Raw genomic sequence first — 24,590 nt, forward strand, 5'->3', positions numbered from 1 at the left:
GCCCTTGTAATGTTCACCATGTAACTAATTCACTATGTAAGAATTTGTTCTCCATGTAAGAACTTGTTTGTTATGCCTCAGAAGATTGGAGACTGACGAAAATTAGGCTTGGGGTGGATTAATGATTGTGCATTGAGCATTGACTCCCCTACACAGAATTTTATTGTTGTTAACAACCATTTGATCAATAAGTATGAGAGATGCCCTCACAAAAAAAAAAAAAAAAAAGTACACACTTCCAATTGTGAAATAAATAATTAACCGGGATGTAATGTATAGCATAAGGAATATAGTCAAAATATTGTAACAACTTGGTATGGTGATAGCTGGTACCTAGAATTATCATGTATATAAATGTTGAATCACTATGTTGTACACCTGTACACCTGAAACTAATGTAATGTAATACTGTGTCAACTACCCTTCAATAAAAAATAATTATCTACAAAAAAAAAAAAAATAGCTCAATAAGCAAGTTAAGTTAGACAGTAAGATACTAAAGAAGATAACCTTGAACCTGTGGCAACCACGAATCTAAAGCCTGCAATGGCAATAAGTACATATCTTTCAATAATCACCCTAAATGTAAATGGACTGAATGCACCATCAAAAGACACAGAGTAATAGAATGGATAAAAAAGCAAGATCCATCTCTATGCTGCTTACAAGTGACTCACCTCAAACCCAAAGACATGCACAGACTAAAAGCCAAGGGATAGAAAAAGATAATTCATGCAAACAACAGGGAAAAAAAAGCAGGTGTTGCAGTAGTATTAGACAAAACAGACCTCAAAACAAAGAAAGTAACAAAAGATAAAGAAGGACATTATGTAATGATAAAGGGCTCAGTCCGACAAGAGGATATAACCATTATAAATATATATGCATCCAACACAGGAGCACCAACATATATGAAACCAATACTAACAGAACTAAAGGAGGAAAGAGAATGCAATGCACTCATTTTAGGAGACTTCAACACGCCACTCACTCCAAAGGATAGGTCCACCAGACAGAAAATAAGTAAGGACACAGAGGCACTGAACAACACACTAGAACAGATGGACCTAATAGACATCTATAGAACTCTACATCCAAAAGCCACTATTTACAATAGCCAAGACATGGAAGCAACCTAAGTGTCCATCAGTAGATGAATGGATAAAGAAGATGTGGTACATATATACAATGGAATATTATACCGCCATAAAAAGAAAACAAATCCTACCATTTCCAACAACATGGATGGAGCTACAGGGTATAAATAAGCCAGGCAGATAAAGACAAACACCAAATGATTTCACTCATATGTGGAATACAGGAACAAAGAAAGACTGATGGAACAAAACAGCAGCAGAATCACAGAACCTAAGAATGGACTAACAGTTACCAAAGGAAAAGGGACTGGGGAGAATGGGAGAGAAAGGAGGGATAAGGGTCGGGAAAAAGAAAGGGGGCATTACGATTAGCATGTATAATGTGGGGGGGGATGGGGAGGGCTGTGTAACACAGAGAAGACAAGTAGTGACTCTACAGCATCTTACTATGCTGATGGACAGTTTGTATGCTGTAATGGGGTTTGTAGGGGGGACCTGGTGAAGGGGGGACCCTAGTAAACATAATGTTCTTCATGTAATTGTAGATTAATGACAAAAAAAAAAAAAGAGTAGAGAACTTGGCTATTTCTGAAAATAATCTGAATAAATGCTTGGTGGGAACTCAGCTACCTGGCAGATAGCTGACTACAAGATCTCTAATGTCCCTTCCAACCTTGGGATTTGCTGATACTGTGATTCTAAATTTATAACCTCTTGAACCCAGTCAGTGCCTAAGAAATAACACTTTGTGGCAATAAAGACAGGTCATGGGAAAGATTTGTCTACTTCGTATAGTATAGGACATATTCCAAGGCAGAAACAAACTGGGGAAAATTCAACAGTCCTTTTTCTTTAAGATTTTTCTTAAAGTTAATCAAATCACTCATGTCAGCCTCTCACCTGAAAAGACGCTGTGTGCTTTGATGCTTAAGTGTCGTCAGGGGCTAGCTAATTCATCAACAGCAACAGTGAGGTAATGGAATTCTTCATTTATTTGAAAATTCTGTAGTCTGTTAATACACCTGCACTCTGAGGTTTAAAAGACATGGATTTTCTCAGACCATAAACTTACTAACTATATCAACACAGGGTGAAGTGTTTTTTATTTCAAAGCAGTTTCTTCTATGGCCCTTATATACATAACAGCAGGTTCAAACAGTTATCTAGACTTAAAAGATAGAGAAAATGGAAGATACTTTCTAGATGCTGACTGACACATAATTCACTCAATGAAATTAGATTGACTCAAATGACTCTCTGAGATATTAACCCTTTCTTACCAGCTTCAACCATGTAATTAAATACTAATGTCACCAGGGCTGGAAAACTACAAATTTGGTGAATATTTACATTAGTAGAACTATGGTATTCAGAACATAGAGAAATATAGATACATATAGTTCCTAGTGTGTGAGGGTATATATATGAGACGCTGTGGGGATTAGAGTCATGGCTAAAAAGAACTCAGCTTCCAAAAAGCAGGTAGTCTCCCAGGGCAGACAGAATATGCCATTTAGAATGAGCCCTAAAAGAGAATGCAGTGTCCCAAGAGGAGCACAAAATGCAATGGAAGTTTCAGAGGATTACTTTTGCCTCAGTGGGATCAGAGAAAGCTTCATGGAAAATGAAACACTGTACCTGGGGCTTAGAAAGATGGGCTGAAGTTGGACAGAGACAAAAGATAAAGAGAACTTCTACCGGATAGAACATTATGAGCAAAGACAGGGCTGTAAAAAAGCTCAGCACATGTAAGGGAACCATGAATACCTATATTTTATGGCAGAGCAGGTACAGGAAACAGAAAAGTATCCCAGAAAGGTCATGAACGGCTTTGAAATGTCATGCTAAAAAGACTAGACTTTACTCACTAGACAAAAGAAAGCTAGAGTGTTTTTACACAAGCCAAGGGGTGTAATAAGATTAGCACCCTGGCTTTGACAGCAGATGACTCTCTGAGATATTAACCCTTTCTTACCAGCCTCAACCCTGTAATTAAATATTAATGTCACCAGGGCTGGAAAACTACAAATTTGGTGAATATTTACATTAGTAGAACTATGGTATTCAGAACATAGAGAAATATACAGAACAGAAATAGAAATATAAACTAATGTGTTCACCTGCCTTTTAAGATATGAAACCAGCAAAATGTGTTATAAACTATACCTAATTCTACTAATACTAGGAGTTCAGAAAATACAGATTCAAGCCTGCTAAATAAAGAGGGCAAATTCTAATTACTCTTAAAATATTGTACCTAATTAATTCAATGGGCACTTAAATGAAAGAAAACACTTTCAAATATTAAGCTCTATAGCAAATTTCATCACACATAAAGTTATAAACTCAAAACAAAGAATTAATCTTTTCATCAACAGAAGCGTTGAGTTCTGACAGGGAAAGATTCCCAGGAGTTCTACTGGGAAAATAAGATCCTGAACCATAGGCCTGTCTATTCACTATCACTATACTCAGCTACATAAAAGCTCAATTTATTTTTCCCTGAGTTTGCAAATCAAACTCTCTAGGTAGTTAAGGACAGAGAAGTAGTCCTATTGTGAAGAACTTTTGTGTTTGTACTCTTCAAGGAAAAAAGTACAACTGAAGGCTGGGGCCCTTATCTTAGTCAGCTGCCTGGAATGTCCAGACCAACCAAATGAAGGTCAATTTTTAGGCCACCTGACCTTGAAGCCTATACATTCAGACTCCTCCTCTCTTAGTTTAAAAACTGTTTTGAATAGATAATATAGGCACATGGTAAAAAAAACTAAGACTCCTTCCTATCTTCATACCCTACTGTCCCAGTTCCTCTCCCTTAGGCAATCAGTTAGTAGCTTCTTAGGAATCCTTCCATATATGATGCATGCACCTACAAGATTATATGTATATCTATTCTTCTTACATAAATGATAGCTTCTTTTCTTTCACCATTTTTCACAACACATTCTACACACATTATTCTTATGTTGAGCAGATTAGTCTTAACCTGCTACAAAAGGATGGAGGTGAAGAAATCTCAACTCCAACTCTGGGTTTCACCCCCAGATAACACACAGTCACCCCAGTGAAAGCTTTTTTAGACACCAGAGACAATAGATTTCCACTAATTTACCTACCAACCGTTAGGGTATCATCTGATCTAGGCTGAATTCAGTTATCTGGCAATTTTTCCTATTCTACATATGACTAAGAAGTAATAATTACAAAAACATTCCTTTGGTAGCAAAAATGGACAAGTGCTATAATTTCAGCCAACACAACTATGTTACAGACACGTGCTAAGTGATCAGATGCATTATTTCATTTAAACCTTACAACAACTCTATGAGGCTAGTATTCTTACTGTCCCCGCTTTATGGCTGAGAAATCTGAGTCTTAGAGAAGCTGACATATGAACTCTGATTCAAATCTGATCCCAGAGTCATACTATTTTTTTGTCTCATTCCATTTACTCTATTTTTCATTTAATCCTCACAAGGGCAGTGATTTAAGTTTCCAAACTAGCCTCATAGGAAAGGAAGAAACTAAAAATGCATTTAAAACAAACACAAAAATAGCCACAGCAACTGAGTTTCAACAAGAAAGGTAAACCCACCCAGTACAACTGAAAGAAGATAGCCTGGCAAAGTAGAGTTATCAGAGCCTCCTGCAACATCCAGAAAAGGTTGAAGTCCATTGGAAGGTAAAAGAAAATGAGTGAAACAAGTTCAAAATGTTAAGCAATGACAAGAAGTTTGATGATCTTGATATATCCACTACAAAGCACAGCCAACACTTGTCATGGGCTCTGACCGTACAACAATAATGTTTGAGTCAATAAGTAAGCAAGCTATTCCACAACAATTGAGAATACCAGGTTCAAATAAAATAAAAGAAAGGCTCTACTTTAATTTGCATCATGGATGCATTCCTTGTAATAAATGCTGAAATTAAATGCTGAGAAGTCAAATTACATTTTGCTACTGATTCAAATTCATAATTTCAGAGCTCTGTTCTGAAAGTGAATGGAGAAGGGAGAAGAGGGGACTTCAATGCTAAAATGTAATTTAAATTGCCCTTAAGAATGCAAAGTAAACATTAAAAAGAGACAATCTTCCATTTAAACCTAGAACTGCTCTTAGAAAATAAAGTCTATTTTTTTAAATCTTCTAAAAAAAGAGACAGTCTAGTAACAAAAAAATTCTTGCATTAAATAATTAACATTCATTTAACAACTATTTACTTAAGTACCTACTCTGAGTATAGACTTAATCTGTGCATAAACTACTCTCTGTGTAGGAGCCCCTCCCAAGTTTGATGATGTTCTTAAACCCACAATTTATTGACATTTTAAGCTTCACTCTGTCCTTGTTGCTCTGTGATTCCAGTGGTCCATGAATAATATTAGTTTCCTTTACATAAAAGGAAAGGAAAGGAAAGAAAAAAGTAGCGGTCAAGCCCTAGTCCAATTGTTTCCTATTATCTCTAAAAGGCATGTGTGGACACAGGGAAAAGGGGAAGAAAGATTCATTCACTAGGAATCTCAAAAAATAAAGCACTAAGATATAAATTTTGCTTTATGGCAAGTAATAATGATTACTGTCATTTATTAAGTCCTCTAATATGAGACTTTTCATGATAGGATGCATTTATTTGCATTCACTCTTTCAATCTATATAACCATTGGTCTAGTGTAACTGTCTCCAATTCAGAGAAAACCTCTGAGGAGGCTAAGTAACTTAAGGTTACAAGTGGAGAAGAGAAGACCTGGAATGAAGCCTGAGCTTCCCCCAACTTCCCCCAAGCCAGTGTCTCCCAGAGCAGTGTTGGTATTGGCTCTTTCCCCCATTCTGTGACAGCAGTTCCTAAAGCCTCTTCCTGTTAGATCAGACTAGGAAGACACTACCTGCAGAGTTCAAAGGAATGACTTTCTAGCCATGCTTTCCTCCTCTCTGCCTAAGCCTGGGAGGGAAGATTTCTTGTTATTTCTCATGCTGACCTCCTGCCATGTACTGGCAGCTCTGAGCATCCTGTCTAGCTTGCTCTGTTTGGGCCTTCTGACAATGCAAGTTGTGTTTTGGCCTTGTTTCTCCCTCATGGTAACTTATAAGCTGCTCAGAGCAGATATGATTTTGAATTCAATAAAGACTAGTGGGCACACAGGCAGGTTTGTCACTCTGGCTGCTATGAAGGAATCCCAAAGGGGACTTTCCACATAGCTTGTTTCCCTTACACTGCTACTAGCGAAGGCCAAGAACGTAGAGCCCACATGGCCACGCTCAAGCCTCAGCAGTGCACTAATGAATAAGTTTATTTATTTGTGAGCTGGCACACCAACCCTTTCCTGGGGCTGTGTACATGGCTATCTCCACCTGGTTTCCTAAACTCCCTCCTGAAGTATAACCTTTATGTGGGGAGCATAAGGGCCACAGGACACTCCGTGGGCAAACAGACAAGTGGGGTGAGGTACTTCCTGAAGCCATCTCACCTGACAGTGAGCCTCCTCCAAGAGCTACAACTGGCCTGTGCCCTGCCTGTTCGATCCACTACAGAGAACAAGCTCCTGGGCAGCAGGTACCAGTGCTCTTAGGTTATGCAGTGTTAATAAAATGATGCTGCATAGGCCTTTGGTTTGAGCAAAAAACTACATGTGTAGGTGTTTGAACAAAGTGACTCTGGCTGGGGGAGGGAAAAAGAGGATGTGCACATAGCCAGGGTTCGCCATATATAGCAGGTCTGGAGCTGCTGGAATCCAGCATAAGCTCGAAAGCCCTACAGCTACATCAAACCTGCTGTGGCAGTTTTAAAGAGTCCTCTTGTAAAGGCTGGAGTGTCTGCCAGAGCAGTTCTCTGGTTGGACAGAGGCTGGACCAGTCTGTTTCCCAACCCCTTCCCAGTTCCACACTTTCCTTCTCTTTTTTCCCAGAGGCTTCTTCCACTAGGCTTATAAAAATGTTCCAGTGTTTCCCCATCTTAAAAAATAAAAAAACAAAAAAATGCTTCCCCTCCATCTTATTTCCCCCTCTAGTGATCATCCTTTCCTCTTTCTCACTTGGAAGATCTTGGAAAGTAGTTTACAATTACTTCTTCTCCTCCTATTAACTCCTCAAGACCTGGTGTCCTCTGCTTCTAGACCTAGCAGGTTGATACAACTGCTTTTTTTTTTCTTAACCATCCCCAAGCAGCCCCCCTTCCCCTGTGCTCCCGTAAGATCTGTAAGTCTGCTAAACACAGCACTTATCACCCTTCACTGTTTTCATGTTTGCTTGTTGTCTCTCCCAGGACACAGTTCCATATAGTTTCACAGGTTGGTGCTACACTGTTCATATTCAGGGAAAAAGACTCCATCCCTGTGACCACCAAAAGGTGACACTCAGGCAAGAAGTAAAGTGTTGCAGAAGGAGTATAATTCATACAGTTAGCTCCGGGTTTAAGTATCGGACCTTTCAGTACTGATAAAGAGGCCTGTGACTTCAAATCCCTTAAAATGGCCAAAATCATCTCCCCATTTGTAAAATAAAGGAGTTGGACTAGATCTGTGGTTTTCAAAGAGCATTCTGAATTTCCATGGAGCTATGTAAGGATCCCTTACCAGTGGGCACATTTGTGAAGACCTGAAATGAGCAAGTCATTCCCACTTCTTCAACCCAACCAGCAATACTTTTTATCTAGTCATAACATTGTGGCTAAGCATAAAAATTTCATTTTTAGAAAGGGTTCTGCTAATAAAAAGACTGAAAATCACTAGGTTCCTCTGCCTGGAACAACTTACTAAATTCTACTTATCATTCAGGTGTCAGTTTAAATGTTCTCTTCTCAGTGAAGCCCTCCCTGAGTGACCAACCCAATGAAACTATGTACCTCTCTTCTTCCACAGAACCCTATTATTTTTTCTGACAGATACTATCCCGGTTGTATTTATTAGTGACTTGTTCAGTCTCTCTCCCACACTCTAAGTCCTATGAGGGCAGGCAACAAATCTGCTGCATACAGTAGGTTCAATCAGAAAGTAAATGCTATAATTATACAGAATTATCTTTAAAAATAAGCAGATATGGAACTGATAAATAGTACTAGTTATTATTAAATATTATTAGTATTAATAATTAGTTACTTTGGTAGTTTTAATTACCAATGAGGAAAGCAACTTATACTTTGAGTTAGCCAGACCCATGCTTGATTTTCCTTTCCTCCACATACTAACTGGCTCTTTAGACAAGTTCTCCGACTTCTCTAAGTCCCTGATCCCTCATATGTAAAACAGGAATGACATAGCTATAAGAATGTGTGAGATAATATAGGTAAACAAAAAAAAGGCCCTATATATAAAGGACCTAGTAGTTATACTTATGATACACCTGGCTTTAAAATAATTTTTAACAATACAAACTATACTTTACTCCCTCTATACTCCATCTCCATCACAGGCATATTTTAACTATATTTGTTCCATTCCATTTTCTAAAATTTAAATTAATTTCTGCATCTAGCAGGTGCTAGTGTCCCATGACAAATTTTTAAAGGGGAGTCTCAACAAATCTATTAACACTTACAATGCCAACATAAATTCTGATTACACACATCTCACTACCCAGGGAAATGTAGGAAGAGGCAGAGCTTTGCCACTCTTACCTGACCAACAAGCATTGCCAGGACCCTTCCAAATGCCATGGAGGCCAAGTCACATATGAGGCCATTAATTATGTCTAAACATACATTGATGAGAACTAAGAGTAAGACATGGGACTGCAGGAAAGAAATATCTTATGTTCCAGTCTTTCTAAAAAGATAATAAAAACAATTCTCACTCTCAATAAACTCACAACCCACAAAGAAGATTGATACATATAGAATAACATAGTCTAACCCCATACACAAAAGTAAATTCGACATGGATCAAAGACCTGAATGTAAGTCATGAAACCATAAAACTCTTAGAAAAAAACATAGGCAAAAATCTCTTGGACATAAACATGAGCAACTTCTTCATGAACATATCTCCCTGGGCAAGGGAAACAAAAGCAAAAATGAACAAGTGGGACTATATTAAGCTGAAAAGCTTCTGTACAGCAAAGGACACCACCAATGGAACAAAAAGGCATCCTACAGTATGGGAGAATATAAATGACATATCCGATAAAGGGTTGACATCCAAAATATATAAAGAGCTCACCCACCTCAACAAACAAAAAGCAAATAATCCAATTAAAAAATGGGCAGAGGAACTGAACAGACACTTCTCCAAAGAAGAAATTCAGATGGCCAACAGACACATGAAAAGATGCTCCACATGGCTAGTCATCACGGAAATGCAAATTAAAACCACAATGAGATATCACCTCACAACAGTAAGGATCACCACCATCCAAAAGACAAACAACAACAAATGTTGATGAGGTTGTGGAGAAAGGGGAACCCTCCTACACTGCTGGTGGGGATGTAAATTAGTTCAGCCATTGTGGAAAGCAGTATGAAGGTTCCTCAAAAAACTCAAAATAGAAATACCATTTGACCCAGGAATTCCACTCCTAGGAATTTACCGTAAGACTGCAGCAGCCCAGTTTGAAAAAGACAGATGCACCCCTATGTTTATCACAGCACTATTTACAATAGCCAAGAAATGGAAGCAACCTAAGTGACCATCAGTAGATGAATGGATAAAGAAGATGTGGTACATATACACAATGGAATATTATTCAGCCATAAGAAGAAAACAAATCCTACCATTTGCAACAACATGGATGGAGCTAGAGGCTATTATGCTCAGTGAAATAAGCCAGGTGGAGAAAGACAAGTACCAAATGATTTCACTCATCTGTGGAGTATAAGAACAAAGAAAAAAACTGAGGGAGCAAAACAGCAGCAGACTCACAGAACTCAAGAATGGACTAACAGTTACCAAAGGGAAAGGGATTGGGGAGGATGGGCGGGAAGGGAGGGATAAGGGGGGAGAAAAAAGAAAGGGGGCATTATGGTTAACATGTATAATGTGTGTGTGGGGGCACGGGGAGGGCTGTGCAACACAGGGAAGACAAGTAGTGATTCTATAGCATCTTACTACGCTGATGGACAGTGACTGTAATGCGGCATGTGGGGGGGACTTGGTGATGGGGGAGTCTAGTAAACATAATGTTCCTCATGTAATTGTAGATTAATGATACCAAAATAAAATAATAAAAAAGAATAAAAAAAGAATAACATATAAAAATGTTCTGTGACAAGTGTTATAATAGAAGTGCCTAAAATTTTATGGGAACACCAAAGAGGAAGTAACTAACAGAAAAGGGAAGGCGTCAAAGAGGAGATAGATCTGAGTTGGATATTGAATGAAAAACAGGAGTTTGTACAGTAGAAAGGAAGGTGAGGACTTTTTAGGCAGAAGAAAACTTTGTGCAGAAGGCTTGATATTTCTATTGCATGGTTTTATTTTTTCTTACAGAAGAGGGAGCAGTGGTGGTAGTGGTGCCTAGAATGGCAACAGATGAGACTAGCAAAGGCAGCATATTTGGTGGGATATGAATGCTATGCTAAGAAAATATTTTAACCTGAGAATGATGGAGAATATTAAGAAGGAATATATGTGTATGTACTGATCCTATCTGAGAAGACCAATAGCATGGTAAGGGGCGAGCTGACGGCCAGTTTTCAGGTACTGTTGTTTGCAACCCAGTGAAATCAATTTAGCAGGTGACATCCTGAATTTTTGTTTAAAATGAATTAAAGTGGAATAGAAAATATCAGAAGTTATCTGACATTGTAAGGATAAGTTTTATAAAACTTTTATTTTAGATATAAAGTGTATCTTCTGGCTCACTAGGTAAAACGCATTTGTTACTACAAGCCATGGTCAAAAATGTCCGAGTTGGGTGAATAATGACTGATCAGACGAAGGGGTGAGGAAAAAGTCATGTAGGCCTCCCAGGTTTCTAGTGTGGGCACCTGAATGGATTACAATGCCATTTCCCAAGACAGGGAACAGAAGAAGAGGCCTGCTTTTATCATGTCCATGTGGGGAAGCTGGAAAGCCCAGACAGTACACTCTCTCAGCCCTTTTTCAGCATCCACAGTCAAGACTCTTGTTCAGCAAAGACAAAGGATACACAGTCATTGCTGCAAAAGCTCACATGAACATACAACCAAAAACAGCCCTCTAGGAACCGGAGGAGTCCTAGTCCTGAATCCCAATTCACACAAACACTTGGGAACCAGAGAAAGCAGACAGGCTGAAAGAAACATCAAGACCTCCTCCAGGGAATTAATAGGATGTGAGAAATCCTATCCCTGTTCTAAGAGTCAAAAGGGAGCCATCACACTTGGGAACACAAGCAAGCTTTCTGAGAAGTCCAATGCAGGATACTCTGTTTATTAGGGTTTTGAGGGGTTTTGGGGGATGGAGGGGGTAGGAAGATTCTTTCTTCTCTTCTAACTGCTTTCTAAGCCTCCCCACCTCTCCCTCACACTACATCTACAGGAAGTATTTCAACCCTACACATCTCCAGCAAAGCCACCAAGTCCTGTAACACTGGATTTGGCTACCCATCAGTTACCCTCCTGGAACTTCAGGCTAAAAGAACACAGCTTCTCCACAGACTTGGGATAGACCCATTATGCCTCCTAATACCCCATCCCCGAGAAAAGCGAGTTTCCCCAATTCTTCTTGGAGGATCACAACACAACTAGGCCCCTACCTACCTTTTGTTGTCCTTTCTCAAAGAATTCCTCCACAGACCTGCCCTAGACACTTCAGACAACTGGCTGCCCTCAAATACTCCATGTTATGTGTTTTGTTCCTGATATTCCCTCAACCTGAAATGCCCTCCTCTACTCAGACCAAAATTCTACTCACTCCTCACAGTGCATCTCAAATTTCACCTCTACCACAGAGCTACTCTTTATCCAACACTCCCTCCACCCCACCAAATTTGGACTTAGTCATTCCCTCCTTGCCTTGGGCACAGTACTTCTTTTATTGTCATCCATTACAAGTACTTGTACTCTGTTTTTCACTAAGACTGAGTTTCTTGAAGGTGCATATGATGTGATATCCTTCCCTCCAACACCCCACAGTCTTTAACACACAGTATGTCCCCATAAGTTTGCTGAAATTTCAGTGAAAAGCTACTAATTTATTCCACCAAAGCCTGAAGATCATAAAACTAAGGAGGAAAGGTGGAGGGGAGACCAAGTGTAAATGTGAAGCAGACAGCCTCCCTCTCCTTATTTAACTGTTGGTGGTAATCCCCCCTCGCCTGAGAAAATTAAACCAACCTCAGCAAGGAAGACTCCACAGGTATGTTTGGAAATGGTGGCTAACTTGAAAGAACTACAAGTAGTTTCAAGGTTATCCCAGCTGCTATTAGTGAGGTATTGACCTTGGGATGTGGTCACAGGGATTATATACTTTATTTTGCCATCCACTCCCTCTAACACTCTGATACTTCTAGCTATATGGGCAATAAAGAGTCTTTCACACCATCTCTGAATATTATATTTGAGCTCCTCTGGGAACAGCCTAGCCTCCTCTCCACCTTCCCCCCTTTCCAGGGAGTAGTGCCACCTCTGTAGTCCTTTCCTCTTGAAAAAGCAGTTTTCCTCTCAGTATGTCCAGCTTTGCTCTCTGAACCTTTTTCTTACCTTCACCATTCAGACAGAAGGAAATGTGCCTTCTCAGCTGCCTGACTAAAAGACGTGGCATATTCAAAGGCTAGGCAGAACCAGTAAAGGTTCTGAGAGCTACACCTTCCTCCGTGAACCCATAAGCACTTTTACTACGATTTATTATAAACTTAGCCATTCTCATTTATCACTACCATTTTACATGTCTTATCTCCCTCATTAGACTCTGAGCTTCTTGAGAACTATCACTAGTTCCCAGCAAACTCCCAGAATACACTGTGCACTCCGTAAACTACCAGCTTAGGAAAAAAATAACATAAAATAAATTGCCACCTTGGACCCGTCAGCCAATTTCAGTGACTATGTGAGTTCAGAACAAGAAGTATTTCAGAGGTGATCAAAACCAAAAAGTCTTTATATAGTAGTCAATCCTGTGATGCAAAGCTCAGCTGAAGGCAGGCTCAAACAAGGGTCCTTTTGACAGGGCAACCATTCCCCATGTTCCTCAGATACTCACTATGGTTAAAGCAGTAAAGTTAGTTCTCCAGAATTTACTTTCCCAAGATCTGACAGTTCAAAAAATACATCCCCCAGCCCCCACCTCAACATTTCTCCTATAGCCTTCTGACCTTTAATACTGTGTAACTAACATTAGATGAAAAATTGATTTTTTTTGGCTACTTAATTTGCAGTTGAAGAAAAATACTGTTTAAGGTGTTAAATATTTTTACATGCAACAAACCTATCATGAATCTAACCTGTATGCACATTTTAGAAGTACAGGCATAAATGTCAGTGCTATAATTTTTTATAGGTTTCTGATGACCAGCAATGAAAATGACCAGATTCTCACAATTCAACCCACTTTTACGTAAATGTGAACTTTCCTAAAACAGCTAGAGTAGAGAACTTTCCAACCAAACTCATAGAGTCTCTTAGAGAATACTGATAGCAATGTTCACTGAGTTAGGTGTTCTTTGAGAAAATCCTGCAAATATTAGTTTCTTTCTGGGACTATGCTTTGACCTTTAATAAAAATGTGCTTCAAGACAGTTATTAAAATGAAAGGAATGTTTTTAATGCTTGAACAACTGCCATTTCATATGATCAGCTCTACTGAAGGCTATACCTTCAGTCAGCAGTGTTTAAAAAAAAACACATTTTGTGACTTCACTTAAATTGCTCACTTACCAGACATGAAGCAGAGTTACAAGAAACCATGAATTGAATGTATCAGGCATCTGACACCCTAGAAAATAACAATAAAGGACAAATATGTGAGGATTTAAAGAAAGAATACTGACTATATTTTAAATATTGGTAGGAATTTGTTCAACTAAAATACATGGCAGTTACAGTGCTCTCTGATTATGCTATTATACAGAAGGCCAGTGGAACTACAGGGCAAGACCATGGGATAAAAGAGTACTGAATGCAGTCAACCAGCCTTATAGTTCCAGCTCTGTTACCACCTTGCTGTGTGGCCTTGGGAAAATCACTTCTCTTCTCTGAACCTCAGTTTCCTCACTTTACATAATGTGGCCTAGATGATCTCTATGGTTCCTTCCCACTTTCATGTGATGCTGTGCTATCTTCCCATCCTGATCTCAAATTCTTCTGGAAAGCTAGGCAGACATCACCTTACCTACCCCACTTAAGTACAAGCTTTTCTCACTTGAGTTCTGCTGAGAAGTCTAAGTTCCTTCTAGTATCCTTTTCCTGTCTTCTTTCCTTAAGGTGACCCAATGTGCTACAAACAGGGGTGTGCTGAATGATTCATCCAAAATAAATAAGCAGGAAAAAGAAGTGGGGCTCTAGGGAGCTATAGCTGAATAAGACTGCAGATCATGTCTAATGAAAGGCCACTCATCAACCCCAGGAATAACAAAACTGGGCAGGGCTTCTCCTTGGTTTAAGATACCAAAAATCAAGATATCAGCCATCCAAACCTCTCAATTCTTAGATCTCTAAGAAATGCCTCTGGCTGGATAAGAGGTCCCTCACTGAATGCCCTCCTTATTACATGATAGGAAAAAAAAAGAGCAAGAGGATAAAGAAAAAAGAATTAGTGGGAAATCTGGGCCCTTAGGGTATAATCTGTCTTCAGAGGAATGACTCAAGAAAGAAGTAGTATCTTTTGCCTTTTAGCCAACAGTAAATTATACAAGGGACTAAATAATAACAAATTTGGGTTACTAAGACAGAAAACACAGAGCAGGACCTCTGTGAGGTATACTAACAACACCAATAATAATAAAGAGCTGTCATTCATTGTGGGCTTATTATGTGCCAGGTTATAATAGGTGATTTACATGTAGTAGCTCAATGAATCCTCCCAACAATCCTGTGAGGTAGATAATGATATTATCCCTATTAGACAGGTGAGAAAACTGACTCTTAGATCATGACAGTTGCCCAAGGACACAAAGCTATGAAATGAAACATCTGGGATCAAATTTAGATCTGCTGGATTCCAGACACTATGGTCTTAACTGTTAACTGTCTCTCTAATACTAGTATCAGAAACTAACATTCACTAAGGGCCCATGCTTCCTGCCAGGTCCACTGATAGTCATGTCAATACATTATCTCTTAATCCTCACTTTAACCCTGGAGGGAGGAATTATAACCCTCATTTTAGAGATGAGGAAATGCATTCTAAAAGGTTAAGTAACTTGTGGGTAGCTACAACATTAACAAGCCAGTGGCTGGACTAGGGGTTTAAATCCAGGTCTGTCACAAAGCGACACCAAAATACTCTGGTGAGCTTACTGGGAGGTGCCCAGCAGCTGTCAAGTGGACTTCCTCTTGGAGCCCTGCAGGAGGGAGGTGAAAGCTGGCCTGGCCAGCCATACAGTTATTAAGACACATGCCATCTGAGAGCAGGCCAACCACCCTCCACCTAGAACAAGAATAGCCATGAGAAACTCTCAAGCCCGGATCTGAAATTGGGTCTTTTTTGGATGCTAGAACAAAACATTAAAAAGAAAAGTTTTCTTGGAAGTCTGTCTTTCAATCTGGAAAATGAAATTTGGCTGCTTCTAAAGAACAATCTGTTCAATTGCTACCTCTACATCAAAGCTTCTCAACAGCCTCCAGGAGCCTTTCCAGTTTTCTCAGAGAGGGAATCAGTTCTTGGGCTGGAAAGCAAACAGACAAAGAGGCCAGCAGCTGGACATGGGTCACAATTTCCCCATCTGGGGGTCGGCTCAGGGCTGAAGATGGGAAAAGAGCTGGCATATGAATGACTTCTTATACCCAATGGGGTCAAAACAGAAACCCACAGGATAAAGTCCTGAAAAACAAGACCACTATGAGTTTGACTACGAGCAACGCAAAAACAGAGCAGATTCCTCAGCTGAATGAAATCTGTTTAAACACTTCAAAGTTAAAACCTGCTACAGTCTTTTGCCATGAACACATTCTTGCTCCAATACACACCCAGTGCATTATTTTCTGAGACTAGGTACTTACTTCCACAGCACCAAGATGGATAAACTTAAGTAATTCACTGTTATGGGGCAGCAGTATTAACCTAAATATTTGTTTATGCAGGCTCTGGGGTCAGACTTTTTGATTCGAAACCTGGGCTGTACCTCTTACTCACTATGTGACTCTGGGTAGTTACTTAGCCTCTCAGTGCCTCATTTTCTTTGTAAAAATGGGACAAAAAGAGAACCTACTTTGGAGGGTGTTTGTGAAGATTAAATCAGGTAAGTCCTATAAAATGTTTAGCAAAATGGTATCTCATACGTACTCATAAGTATTTAGTTTTTGCAGTGAATTATTTAAAAGTTAGAGTTTAAATTATCTTTGAAAAAACTCACTAGGTTAAGACTGTGACAAAAAAAAACACTGACCTCAATCTCTGACTCAAAACTAACTTATTAAGGAGTCCTCTCCAAGGTATTAAGTCTCTTAAGGGCTAAAGACAAAGCAGTTTGCAGACAACAATGCGGACTTAAACAAAACCTTTACTGATTGGCCACCGCTGCTCCAAAACACTCTTCCTTACAGCACTGGTCTCTGGAAGACTAGTCAGCAAACCACTGCACGCTAACAGAAGGTACACTTATTCATGCCGCAAATGACATCATCAAAACATTTTGGAAACAAGAGTGGGCTATGAAGGTATCTCATTAGTCAGAAGTCCCAATATCTAGGTCTCCAGATCAAGACCTTTGAACACTTTGGCTCTGAGATGACAGAGTCTACAACTTTGGCATTTTATGGGGACCTGTCCAAGAGGCTGAAAGGCACACTGTTTACTCATAAGCACACTGTAAGTAAACAACTCATTCTTATACAATAGTCATGAAACAGCGCTGGCCTTACTTGTGTTGGAAGAGTAAGGAATATACTGGTCAGCTACCTAGGGCTCTGCATCCGTTTAAAAAATTAGTGAATTCTCAGGACTCTAAAACTCAACCCCTAAAATACCAAAAATCCAAAGGAGCAATCGCCACTTTAAAGGGATAATCTTGCTTAAGAGAAATTAAAGAGGACACTAATAAATGGAAATTCATCCATGCTCTTGGGTACGAAGAATTAATATTGTCAAAATGGCCATCCTGCCTAAAGCAATCTACAGATTCAATGCAATCCCTATCAAAAAACCAACATCATTCTTCAACGAACTGGAACAAATAGTTTTAAAATTCACATGGAACCACAAAAGACCCTGAATAGCCAAAGCAATCCTGAGAAGGAAGAGTAAAGCAGGGGGGATCTCACTTCCCAACTTCAAGCTCTACTACAAAGCTACAGTAATCAAGATAATTTGGTACTAGCACAAGAACAGAGCCACAGACCAGTAGAACAGAGTCCAGATATTAACCCAAACATATACAGTCAATTAATATACAATAAAGGAGCCATGGATATACAATGGGGAAATGACAGCCTCTTCAAAAGCTGGTGTTGGCAAAACTGGACAGCTACATGTAAGAGAATTAAACTGAATTACTGTCTAACTCCATACACAAAAGTAAACTCAAAATGGATCAAAGACCTGAATTTAAGTCATGAAACCATGAAACTCTTAGAAAAAAACATAGGCAAAAATCTCTTGAATATAAACATGAGCAACTTCTTCATGAACATATCTCCCCAGGCAAGGGAAACAAAAGCAAAAATGAACAAGTGGGACTATATCAGGCTGAAAAGCTTCTGTACAGCAAAGGACACTGTCAATAGAACAAAAAGGCATCCTACGGTATGGGAGAATATATTCATAAATGATATATCCAATAAGGGGTTGACATCCAAAATATACAAAGAGCTCATGCACCCCAACAAACAAAAAGCAAATAATCCAATTAAAAAAATGGGCAGAGGATCTGAACAGACACTTCTCCAAAGAAGAAATTCGGATAGCCAACAGGCACATGAAAAGATGCTCCACATCACTAATCATCAGAGAAATGCAAATTAAAACCACAATGAGATATCACCTCACACCAGTTAGGATGGCCACCATCCAAAAGACAAACAACAACAAATGTTGGCAAGGTTGTGGAGAAAGGGGAACCCTCCTACACTGCTGGTGGGAATGTAAATTAGTTCAGCCATTGTGGAAAGCAGTATGGAGGTTCCTCAGAATGCTCAAAATAGAAATACCATTTGACCCAGGAATTCCACTTCTAGGAATTTACCCTAAGAATGCAGCAGCCCAGTTTGAAAAAGACAGATGCACCCCTATGTTTATCACAGCACTATTTACAATAGCCAAGAAATGGAAGCAACCTAAGTGTCCATCAGTAGATGAATGGATAAAGAAGATGTGGTACATATACACAATGGAATATTATTCAGCCATAAGAAGAAAACAAATCCTACCATTTGCAACAACATGGATGGAGCTAGAGGGTATTATGCTCAGTGAAATAAGCCAGACGGAGAAAGACAAGTACCAAATGATTTCACTCATCTGTGGAGTATAAGAACAAAGGAAAAACTGAAGGAACAAAACAGCAGCAGAATCACAGAACCCAAGAATGGACTAACGGTTACCAAAGAGAAAGGACTGGGGATGATGGGTGGGAAGGGAGGGATAAGGGGGGAAAAGGGGCATTACGATTAGCACACATAATGTGGGGGCAGGGGGCACAGGGAAGGCAGTATAGCACAGAGAAGACAAGTACTGACTCTATAGCATCTTACTATGCTGATGGACAGTGACTATAATGGGGTATGTGGTGGGGACTTGATAATGGGGGGAATCTAGTAACCACAATGTTGCTCATGTAATTGTATATTAATGATACCAAAACAAAAATAAAATTAAAAATTAAAAACTAGCAAAAAATAAAATATATGAATAATGTTTATGGGGAAGCTATAAACATATTCTTTTCTTCTACCCCCAAACTGCCTGACATACTCTTTAGAATCAAAGATGCAAGAAAGTCAGTGTCATTATTTTATAGATAGTCTTTTTCTGCCTCCAAATGGCACTTTTAAGATGTGCTTCCTTTTTTATTCACTAGCTATAGTTTGGAACCACTTTGGTTTGATTTTAAATTTTAATCTACCCACAAATGTCAAAGATGGAGTATAAAGGAGCATAAAATACAAATGAACACCCTATAGGTCTAAAAGGTAATTCTTAATTGAGTCTCAAATTGATGTCACTGAAAAATGTACTGCCTCCCTCGGTAACTACTTCAAAGGGCAAAGCTAGGGCAAAGCTCACTGAGATGTACATGCTCTACTATATCTAGACATCAATTTATAACACTAATAGAGCATCTCATAGAGGTAGATTTCATTTAAAAATAATAAAACACAACAATATTAAGATGGATTACAATTTCTAATTTGCAGTTACACTCATTCACAAGCAATGTGTGATAGTGGAAAAATTCCTGGATTTTAAGCCAGATGACATAGGATCAATGCTTGACTAAGCAACTCTGGTCAAATTACTTAGCCAAAAAAAAACACCCAAAAATGAAAATAAGAATACAAGTCCTTCAGACAGAGAAAGACAAATACCATTATGATTTTGCTTATTTGTGGAATATAAAAACAAAGCAAAACAAAATGAACAGAATGGCAGTAGACTCACAGGCACTGAGAAATGACTGGTGGTCACCATGTGGGAGAGGTTATATGTCAATACTTGGACTGAAAAAAAAATACAAGTCCTTCCTATCCCACAATGTTTTGTAACTTCTAAATGAGAAAAATGTAAAAGCATATTATGTAAATGTGAATTATTAGTATATAATAGTAGTAATTTTTAGAAATTTTTATTTTTATAAGTAGTTTACAAAAGACTATAAATTGAAGTGTGATATATTAAATTGTAATAACAGTCACATTATTCAATACTGTATTATTAACACAAGAATCTTCAATAATGAGGATTGGCTAAGACAAAAATAGTAAACATCCTTTTGAAATAATTATAATAAATGTATGAGTTATTCATTGAATCTAATATTAAATAGATGTCTGAGGATGAGGTTCTAAAAAGATCTGATGAATACTTAAGCACATGGATTCAGGACACCACTTAAGAAAAATCCAGCTTCTAATATGAATAGTTTCTTCGTGAGGTAGAGAATATTTTTTCCTTTCAGACTAATTTCTCCTAAAATAAGAAAGTGTTATAAGATGAAAGGAAGCAAGGAAGTTTTCTTTCCTCACTATGAATAAATAAGAAATGGAAGGTGTTGCAAAGAAGTAAAAAGCTAACTTTTTCAAAGAATATTGCTTCTCTCTCACTTACCAACTTCACATTTCCCTGTATGGCCCCAGAAGATGACTGGTTAGCCAGAGACGGGTAAGATTCCTTAAGGGAGGAACAACCTAAGACAGGCACAGTCGCAGGGGGGCCATCAGGTGAGAAATTGGGGATCAACAGAGGTGAGGCTTAGAACCTCACCCCCCGTTTTGAGAGAAATCTTCTGCATCTGTGGATATTTTGTTGCCCTTGTCTAGCTTGGATTAATACTTAGTCTATAGGCACAGACCTGATAATCTACATTTGCCCTCTTACAGCACTAAATTATGTTTTCTACCTTTATCTTGCATCTACCTACCACTTCAGCATTTTATTAAAAAATAATAATAATAATAATAAGGGAGAAATGTGGGATTCACATATAAATCAAGTATAAAAATCAAACGAATAATCATATCTAACTTGATTGTTTATAGTTCATGATGCATGATCAAAACCGAAAGTTTCTGTGATATGACTGCCCTTGCACTGTGTAAGAACTTATTCACTATGTAAGAACTTGTTCACCATGTAAGAACTTGTTCGTTATGCTTCAGAAGATTGGAGACTGTTGAGAATTAGGCTTGGGGTTGATTAATGATTGTGCATTGAGTCCCCTATACAGAATTTTATTGTTGTTAACAACCATTTGATCAATAAATACGAGAAATGCCCTCTCAAAAAAAAAAGAAATGGAAGGTGGATACTAAATTAGGATCGTAACTCAGTATGGTACTTTAAGTTTCTAATATTTTATAGCAATCTGCTAAAAGAGCAAAATCAAGAAAACAATTCACACTTGGTGTTAAAAAACCAAAATGCTATTAAATAATCAAACTACATTGTTTATTATAATTGTATAATTATATACAACTGACTCTTGAACAACACAGGTTTAAACTGCATGGTCCACTTATACATGGACTTTTTTCAGTAAATACGTTGGAAATGTTTTTTGAGATTTGCAAAAATTTGAAAAAAACATTTTCTTTTCTTTAGCTTACTTTGTTGTAAGAATATATGTAACATGTAATATAAGAATGTTATAATTCATAAAATATGTATTAATCAACAGTTTATGTTATTGGTAAGGCTTCTAGTCAACAATAGATTATTAGTAGTTAACTTTTCAGGGAGTCAAAAATTATACAGATTTTTCAACTGCCTACGGAGTTGCTGCCCCAACTACTGTGCTGTTCAAGGGTCAACTGTATAAATATTTGTTGTGCATGAAAAATATCCAGAACACACAGTTGAGCATTCATTGCTTAGAAGACAAAGGCTGTTACCATAGATGTGCACAGCACATTTCCTTCCTAAATCTATGAAACTGGTAAACTTTCTCAATGACTTTGTTAAGTACCTGCTTTAATTTTGTTTAAAACTACAGCAGTTTATAGCATTAAAATAAATACTGTATTGGTACAATCAACTGCTCACAGTAGTCTAAATCAGTAAAATCCTTTTGGGAAACAATTTATCAGTGGGAAATAAATAATAAAATTATATGTGCCTTTTGACCCAATAGTTCCTCAAAAGAAGCAAGAACAATCATGAGGCATAGTCCAGGATTAACTAAAATCATTAGAAACTAGAAATAAAAGAGTAATGACTGGCAAGAAGTCCATATCAAAATGCTAAGTAAAACATGATATGTTTACTACGGGTACTCTTCTGTAAAAAGATGCAACTGTGAAAAGGGGAATGATAACATCAAAGAACAGGAGACATTTTTAGTGTTTTGTTCAAACTTGTTAAAATGTTTTATTTACAGGGTTCATTTGCCCTTTGTTTATTCTCCTAAAAGAGAAAAAGAGCAGCTTTTATTATATATTTTGTACAGGAAAAATTGTTTCACTAGTGACTTAAAATCTATCCTACTAGACACATCATAAAAATGAAAAATACATTCATTTTCCATTTTAGAACTATCAAAAACAGTAACTTACTTAGAAAGAATTCCTCGAAGTCAGTTTTCTCCACACAGTTAGTATACATGCGCAGGGCTGCAATCTTAATCTTCTAGACAAAGAGAATAAAACTAAACTCAAGACATGACCAAATGGATATTCTAGTGCCATTAGACGTAGGTCACAGAATCTTATATTTTTCAACTAGAAGGATGTATTAAAAAATTGGCAAATTGAATAGCTAAACCAACATAGGTATTTATTTCTTAAAGCTAGTCATTCACAGACTTCACACAATTCTGAAATTTATGATTTTAGCATCAAAATGTTACAAAGGTTTTTCCAATATTTAAACAAACTCCCTTCTTTAACTTAAACCCATTTCACCACATTTGGACCTATAAGCCACTGTTCAACATCATCCACATTAACTCTCTAAAATCTGAAATCCTTTGTATAAAAAAATTACCCATTCTTCTGACCAAAGTCAAACAAACCAAAAAAACCCCTCAACCCTTTACTCTTTCCTCTGAAGCCCTATCTATTCTGAAAGTCTTTGTTTTTCCCCTTGAGGAAGGTCATTTTTTTCCCATATTTTCCCTCATTTTACAGTTTGCTGATTAACATAAAACTGTCTTTATAAATGAGGATTTCTAATTAATGTAAAACATATAGTAAAAGGCTCAACCTTTTTACTCTTTCCCAAAGCACTGAGTTCTCTTAGAATCTTGATTTGAGTGGTTGTTTTAATTTATTTGCTGAGCTATATACTTAAGATTTGTAGGTTTTACTGAATGCACATTATGCCTTCATAAAAATAAATCTGAAAATGAAAAATTCTTTTAAGAGTTTACTGCAGATCTGAAGACCAATTCAGTGCTAAAATAACAAGTATTTCTAAGGACTTTCAAAATATTTCCTTAAAGATACAATTAAATAAATTAATCCATCAACAAAAGGCTGTAGAAGCTTATTTTTTCTTAAAATGAGAGAGAAAATTATGAACTCAAATATGCACAGACTAAAAAAACAAAATGCACAAACTGAGAATGACATAGCAACTGAAGAAAAACCAACCTAGAATATTAGTAAACCAAACCTATGTTATTAAGATTCAAAGTCACCAAAGATACACTATATTCAATACAATATAATGTTCTATACTCTCCGAAGTCAAAATGACAGTGTCTCTGATGGACAGAAATAACCAGAATAAATTAACAAAGGATATGTCTCATATTACAATTAAAATTTTTTAAAGATTTTTTTGTAATTAAGATTTTTTTTGAGGTCTGTTATGTTTTCAAAGTTTTTAGTCTAAGGCTCTTATGAGGGAAAACAAAAGAATATATAACAAAGGGAAATCAGATATACCAATATGGGAGTCAGTCATCATTTGAAGCCTACAATTAAACAAAACCCATGGTAAGACATGAGAAGAGGAGCAAATCAAACCTAAAAGCAAACAGAAAGAATGATATAATAAAATAAGAGCAGAGATCAGTAAAACTGAAAACAGAAAAATAACACAGAAAATCAAAGAAACCAAAGAAATAACCAATATCAGGAATCAGAGAGGGGACATCACTATATATCCTAAAGATATTAATAGGATAATAAAAGAATATTATGAACAACCTTAGGCCAATAAATTCAATTACTTGGATGAAATTGTCAAATTCCTTGAAAGACAACTACCAAAGCTCACTAGAATAAATAGACATGAACAGTCCTGTATCTATTAAAGAAATTGGATTTATGGTTTAAAAAAAAAAACCTTCCCCCCAAAGAAAACTCCAGGCTCAATAGCATCATTAGAGAATTCTACCAAACATCTAAAGAAATGATCCCAAACTCTTCTAGAAAACAAGAGGAAAGAACACTTATTTACCAACTCATTCTACAGGGCCAACATTATCCTGATATCAAAACCAAAATCATTAGAAGAAAACAGGACTACAGAACCATAGCCTTCATGAACATAAATGAAAAAATCCTTAATCAAATATTAAAAACCAAATTCATCAATATTTTAAAGACAATTATACTTCATGAAAAATGTATAGTTTTTTTATTTCAGAAATGCAAAGCTGATTCAACATTCACAAATCAGTGTAATTCACCATATCAGCAGGCTAAAAAAGAATCCTGCTAACACTGTTAACACGTGCAGTTCTTGGAAGTATTTGACACAGAATACATTTTTGGGAAGCACTGGTATGTACTGTCACCAAACTAATGATACCCTATTATCCTATC

At 37.5% G+C, this 24,590-nt stretch overlaps 1 protein-coding gene across 4 annotated transcripts in view; it reads right to left on the bottom strand.

Annotated features, from left to right (window-relative positions):
- LOC118920910 (ubiquinol-cytochrome-c reductase complex assembly factor 1) overlaps positions 1 to 24,590 on the bottom strand; it is a 143,483-nt gene that overhangs the window by 61,354 nt on the left and 57,539 nt on the right. For 3 of the 4 annotated variants that reach the window (XM_057502939.1, XM_036902465.2, XM_036902467.2), the window contains 2 exons: positions 22,371 to 22,443; positions 13,884 to 13,941 (listed from right to left, as the gene is read on the bottom strand). In XM_057502939.1, coding sequence (XP_057358922.1) covers positions 13,884 to 13,941; positions 22,371 to 22,443 — 131 coding nt within the window. The remainder of the gene's footprint in view (positions 1 to 13,883; positions 13,942 to 22,370; positions 22,444 to 24,590) is intronic. The other variant, XM_036902466.2, reaches the window with a different exon arrangement.

This window comes from Manis pentadactyla, chromosome 5, assembly GCF_030020395.1.
Source record: "Manis pentadactyla isolate mManPen7 chromosome 5, mManPen7.hap1, whole genome shotgun sequence".
Taxonomy (NCBI): domain Eukaryota; kingdom Metazoa; phylum Chordata; class Mammalia; order Pholidota; family Manidae; genus Manis; species Manis pentadactyla.